The sequence below is a fragment of the Hevea brasiliensis genome, chromosome 18 (genome assembly GCF_030052815.1).
Source record: "Hevea brasiliensis isolate MT/VB/25A 57/8 chromosome 18, ASM3005281v1, whole genome shotgun sequence".
NCBI lineage: Eukaryota > Viridiplantae > Streptophyta > Magnoliopsida > Malpighiales > Euphorbiaceae > Hevea > Hevea brasiliensis.
In genome coordinates, this window is record NC_079510.1 from 1,145,780 (window position 1) to 1,152,119 (window position 6,340).

Here is a 6,340-nt window from a genome sequence, read left to right on the forward strand (position 1 = left end):
AATTACTTTTTATTTCTTTTAATATTTTATAAATTATAAATAATTTAGATGAGTGATACATGGATCAAATCAGGCCAGGCCTTAAAATTCTTTTAAAATAGTATTGATGATAAAAAAAAAAAACTCTTTATTTTTCCAATTTATCCATAATTTTTAATTTTTACAATTTCATCTTAATTCACAAAAGTTGTTGCAACGGTATCAAAAATTTTCCAATTGAAGTTTAGCCATATTGAATAGTTTGTTCGCTCATTCTATCTCCTTGCCACTACTAAATCTCTCCACTGTTTGATACATCATGAGTGTCAAAATGAAATTCAGGTGGTGCTAGTAGTAGGGGTGGGGTTGGATCCTTAATGGTGGAAGTGGATCAATTGAAAAATATAATTAGAGTTTGATTGGTCAAAATGGAATATAATTTATTTTTTAATTAAGATAAAATTATCAAAATTAAAAATTACGAATAAAATTAGAAAAAAAATATGAAATACTTTTAGTATTTTGTAAATTATCCTTTTATGTCACTTACACTTGCACACATAAAGGAAGGTTTTTTTTTTCTTTTTTTCTTTTATTTTTTATGATTGAGTTGATAGATATGTGTCTTGGACTTCACAAAGTTGGTGAGTCGGATGTGTAGTGTTGGTGTTGATCCTATTCAGTGCATTATCAGCACGTGCACACAATTGGATCACGCCTGAATGATTGTGGTTTTGGACTTTCTTAGTTGGAAAAGAAAAATATATTACGTGTGGGTCATGGAGGAAGCTGTCCTGTCCCTTCAATATGTGCTCACACTCAGAATATGGAAACACACCATTCCTTAATTCCCAGAACAAACAATTCATGTCCATATCCGCATGCAGATTATTCCTTGTCCTTTCCTGTTATTATTTCAAGATCATGAATTTAAGATGTGGGTTTTGCATTATCTTCCAAAAAAGAAACCTCACAAATCGCACGGATTTTGGGTGTCATTTGGCGTTTGCATGAGTCTCCTCCACCCATTTTCACTCTGCGTGGGCCTATCTCCTGATTATGTTGGATTTGCTTATTCCCCAACTTTTGTTTTTTCGTAATAAAAGAGCTTATATTTGTGTATCACTTTTGGGACCATAATTTTCCATAAATTTTATCTTGATTTTAGATAGATTAATCATAATTTTTATATCTATAAATTAATTGGGTGTATGTATCCAGTATTAATAAGACTTACTCATATGATATTTAATTGTTGGCTTTTGAATCGAATTGTGTTGTTAATAATGCTAAACTTTTTATTTTTTCCTAAGGAAGAATTTCACAGGTTTTCTGTCAATCACTTTAAAATGTTTTAAGCTTAACTGAATATAAACTCCCTCCTCCATTCATTATAATAATTAATCAACTTTTTTGAAAAGGAAAAGTGGGAAATAAGGCTTATTATTCCCCGTACTGCGTTTGAGGTCTTCCTTGTCTATCACTATCATTTGTTCCCCCTGATTATTCATTTTCTTGTGATGGGGGGTGTCATTCTTTTTTCTGTTGATGATAATGCATGCACTGGGCAACAGGAACCCATTCAACAAACAAAGGCAATCAGGTTTTGAAGCCCCACAAAGATACAGAAATCAGTTCCACAAGATTATTGGACCGTTCATTTTCTTTTTTCTTTCCTGCAATGGGAAATGCATATCTTCTTTTTCCTTTCCTTTAATAGGATTGATACTACATGTCTGTTGTTTTTTTTAGGGGATATATTGTTAAATATTTATTCAGAAATTTACACTTCAAAGTTAGCAATATCTAAGGTGTAAAAGGAAGTCAACACATCCACTCATCCTGATATTCCCAGCTAAATCAATAACATAATTATTCCTCAGTTGAAGAAGGAGAAAACTCTTCAAACTCTCTTTCTTCTTGAAATGAGACCTCTGCTGTATAAGTTCACCTCAATGCACTCTATGCAATGCCCAATAAGCAACCAGTCGATAACCCACCAACATCAGAGCCATAATGCACACATCAATCCACAACTGGTTCAGACCCATTGTTTTAATTGCTGGAAAATCAGTTACCCTGCACAAAGCTCCCTTTGAGCACTCATAATAATCATCCTCACTGTAGTGGACACCAAGAAGAAGTTTGTAGCAGTAGTAGCTATAGCTTAAGTACTTTAGCCATACTATGAAGGAAGGGATCTGTTGAACATAGTATCCTCCTGCAATGAGGAAAACCAGAGTTGTTACTGAAGCTAGTGTAGTAGCTTGTTTTATGTCCATGAGAATAGCACCAATAGCCAATCCCAGACTTTGCGAGACAAGGACAGTGTAGAGAACCACAAGTAGGGAAAGGATGAAAGTTATGGGATCAGGCTTAAGCCCACCCATCCAGTAGATTATGCATACAAAAGCGGTTGGAAGTGCAAGTTCCAATGGCAGGTCTCCAAATGTTCTGGCTAGGAAGTAGGATGAAAGGTGATACATTCCAGATGCTCTTTCCTTGATCAACATCCTTCTTTCTTGAGGAAATGTAAAAACTGCATTGTAGAGCGGGTAGAAGCCCCAGAACACTGAGAAGAAGAAGAGCAGTGCAATCTGCATTTGGAAATGCAAATAATTTTAGCGCATATTAGAAAATGAGGTACAAAAATTGGTATTCCAGGATTTCTGTTCTTGTTTAGATTGGATTACTAGAATCGTTGTTACAGGATTTCTATTCTATAAACAAAGTGCACAGCAATTTGACCTGGAAATGTCAAAAGTAAAATTTGGAACCTTGTCACGAACTCTACTTGAATTTTGAATTAATAGCAGTTTCCTACAATCTGCCTTTCATTTTTTTGGTTCATTTAGGCTACAACTGGGACATGAACTCTGAGTCCTTACAACTCTGGAGATGACCCCAATACCGCTGAGTTAAAATATGCATAAATGCAGTGTGCGAAAGAGCTGTTAACCATAGGATTGAAAATTTAACCAGTAGAATTTATCGCGAAATGAATGAAAATTTGTGCACAAACTGTGCTTTTGTTTTGTGGATCATTATACAAGAGAGAAACTAAAAGAGTTCTTACGCGATCTTGGATGTGAGAAGATGGGGTCTGCCACCAAAGGAGTCCACCAAGCACAGCAACACTGATGACTTGGAAAATTCTTAACCTGTTGAAGGATTCATATCTCCTCTCCCTCAGTCCCCTCTGAAATAGCACCTTGAACTGATGCCACCAGCTTGTGCACCATTGCTGTGACATTGTATCAATTCCTGATAGATTCCAGAATTACTTCTTTGCTAAAAGTATAGCACAGGAGGTTGATTGTGATTACTGATTAAAACAGTTTTAAAGTAATCAGAAGAGAATATGAATACAAACTTGTCGAGGCATCTTTTGTATAACTATAGCTATTGACATCCAAATTGCAAAGCTCAGCTTTGAGTCGTGTGGAAATATTCCTCTCATAACCAGAAAGGAGAGCCTCCTTTATCAACTTCTGTTCTTGTTCCATGTTCTCTCCTTGTTCAGTCACATGTTTAGAATCAGGAGCAATACCTAGAATTTATAGTTTCACATAGCTGTCAGGACAATAGATAAGTTGTACTCTGTTCCTGTGAACTTTAATATAGATAATAAATATCTGTGTGTGGATAAATAGTTTGAACTTTTCCCTTGAAGGTTTATTTTAATAAGATTAGAATTTCCTAAAGCAAGTGATCATGGCAGTACTATTTTTCTTCTTTTCTTGGGGGTGCGTGCAATGGTGGGGCGTGTAGTGGGGGTTGGTTTGCTCCATTTTATGAAAGGTACAAGTTTAAGCACAAACTGAAATCCCACTCTTTTACAAATGAATCAAATAAGAAGATGGATGAAAGCTTGCCCTGTAATGCAGGAAGTCAAAGGCTCTATCTCCAGGGCCCCCCTTTAAAGATTTTCAATGTGGACAAGGAGCAGGAAAGAATAGACAAAATTTATGAACAGAAGGAAGCTTCACCTCCCTCTATAGATTTCATCCATGTTACTTTTTTCCTTGAAAATGTGACTGAAGTCTCTATATATATGAAAAAAATTCAGATATAGATTTCGAAATTACCATTGGCAAGATCTAGTAATAGGTCAGCTGGATTGATAGTCATGGATGTAGAGAAACCAATTGAGGAAAAGTATTCCAAGGCTGAAGATGCAGGACCATAATAGATGGGGCTGCCCTCTGAAAGCAACACAACCTTATCAAACATATGGTAAAGACGACTTGAGGGCTGATGAATGGTGGTAACAACTGTTCGTCCTCCACTGGCAAGCCTTTTGATTGTGGTAATAATCCTTTGAGCTGTAGTTGAGTCCAACCCTGATGTAGGTTCATCTAGTAGTAGCAAGCTTGGATTGATTAGCATTTCTTGACCTATACTAACCCTCTTCTTCTCCCCTCCTGATATTCCTCTGAAAAGTGGCCCTCCTATCATGCTATTCTGGCAACGAGTCAAGCCTAGTTCAGTTATAACTCTCTTCACATGCTGTAATTTCTCTTCTTGGGTTAAGGTTTTGGGCAGCCTTAGCAAGGCAGTGAATAGTAGGGTTTCTTTCACAGTGAGATGGGGGTATAGAACATCATCCTGAGCAACGAATCCTGTGCGGCGCTTTATGGCCCCGGAAAAGGGCTGGCCATTGTATGTGATCTTTCCAGACAACTTACCATTGAGACGGCCTCCTAGAGCAGTGAGGAGGGTGGTTTTGCCACTGCCTGATGGACCTAGCATTGCTAGTATCTCACCAGGGCAAACCATGCCAGTTATGCCATTCAATATTGTCTTTTCTCGAGTGCCACATGTACCACCCCAGCACATTCCTTTCTGCTCCAGTTTAACTTTGTAAACCACCTCCTCAAACTGAAAATTAAGATTAAAATGAAAAGAAAAATATTAATCAATTAGTATAATAATTAAGAACATGTAAATTAAATATGGCTTATTATGTACTGTTGTAGTTGAGAAAGAGACCTTCAAAGTTATAGGATATGTGGAGAGTTGGAGGACACACTGTGGATTGGCTTGTATGGGGTAGGCAAGAACAGCCCCATCATGAGCTTCAGACATCTCTGCCAGATTGTACGTCCGCTGGAACACTGTTTTGACACTACGCAGATGAGGGATGTGGCCAAGATGAAATGATGTTATATTACTGTACGTTTTCGGTAATGGTGGTGGTGGTGGTGGTGGAGGCAGTGGGCGGCTGTTTCTGATGAGATTAGGGTAAGGGAGAAGTTAAGGAGTTTCTTTTAACTTGGCTTCCCAAAGTGAACCGTGGAGCACATAAATATATAGTAGTAGAGATGCAGAAAGCCAGAAACAATGATTTTCTCTTGTGTGCCAAGCTCTATGGTGTATGCGTAGCATCCATGGTGGGATCCCGCCTTCTTTAATTTGTTTTTTCTTTTTTTTTTTTTATTAAAGGAAAAAAATATTCTATCACTAACTCTTAATTGTTATTATTTAAGCTAATCCCCTGCAGAATTTCCTTACATTGGCATCTTGTCTCTTTCTTATTATGGTGATGGGTGCGTACATCTTCATGTGGCCCGCATTAGACTGTTGCAATTGGGAAATGATACGTGCCACTGATAAAAATCAATTTTTACTAGTCTTAAACCATTCTATTACATCAATTTTTTCTGGTAGCAACAGCTTAAAACTTTTAGTGACTGCTAGAATACATACATTTTATATTCTATAGGCATATATATGTGGAATTGGAAAATAAGAAAATGGCTTTGATTTCTATTCTTGTTTGTTATGCGCGCTTAAGCACGCATATGATATGCACATGCGCACTGCATATAAAGGGTTTTATGCAGTTGGAAATGGAAAAGAAAGAAATGATTAGGTATATTATCTGCTAGACAAATGATCGTGCTTATTCCCACTACTTCACACAGAAAACCTGGATCACGAACCAACTGGGATCCTATAAATTAAGGCTAAATCTTGTATTACTTTCATGCATAATCTATTCTCATTTCTGTTTTCACATTTCTTAATCTTGTACATCTACATATGTCGTGCCTGCATGTGAAAATGGAAAGAATCATATGCATGAGTAGTAGCTCCTAGCTAGAAGACCCTGAATCAATGCTGCTGAACATCATTACAGATAAGTGCATACATTTTTTTTTTTTGGAGGGGGGGGGGGGGGGGGGGGGGGGCCGGGGTGGGAGGTGGTGGTGTGCGTGGGTGTTAATTTGGTTTTAACTGAAATGTACCGGGTCTAATTGATGGATTAGACAATGGGAGGTAATAATCTCCCGTTCTTTTTCTCGGTAAATAATTTTAGAATAAATAAATAGAAAGACTCAAATGGACGACATCTCCA

General features: G+C 37.1%; 1 protein-coding gene across 1 annotated transcript; it reads right to left on the reverse strand.

Moving 5' to 3' along the window:
* Positions 1–1,560: 1,560 nt before the first annotated feature.
* LOC110664209 (ABC transporter G family member 14) lies at positions 1,561–5,262 on the reverse strand. Its single transcript, XM_021823790.2, has 5 exons — positions 4,972–5,262; positions 4,068–4,860; positions 3,353–3,529; positions 3,056–3,243; positions 1,561–2,576 (listed from the first exon to the last, which is right to left on the reverse strand). The coding sequence occupies exons 1-5, from the start codon at positions 5,065–5,067 to the stop codon at positions 1,932–1,934; spliced, it is 1,899 nt and encodes a 632-aa protein (XP_021679482.2). The 5' UTR covers positions 5,068–5,262; the 3' UTR covers positions 1,561–1,931.
* Between the last annotated feature and the right edge of the window lie 1,078 nt (positions 5,263–6,340).

Bases quoted from the DNA above. Each gene is read 5' to 3' on its own strand.
- LOC110664209 (XM_021823790.2), bottom strand. From the start codon at position 5,067: ATGTCTGAAGCTCATGATGGGGCTGTTCTTGCCTACCCCATACAAGCC. The intron at 3,530-4,067 runs GTAATTTCGAAA...TATAAATTCTAG, and splicing joins ATTACTAGATCTTGCCAATG to GTATTGCTCCTGATTCTAAA. The intron at 2,577-3,055 runs GTAAGAACTCTT...TTCCAAATGCAG, and splicing joins CTTCTCACATCCAAGATCGC to ATTGCACTGCTCTTCTTCTT.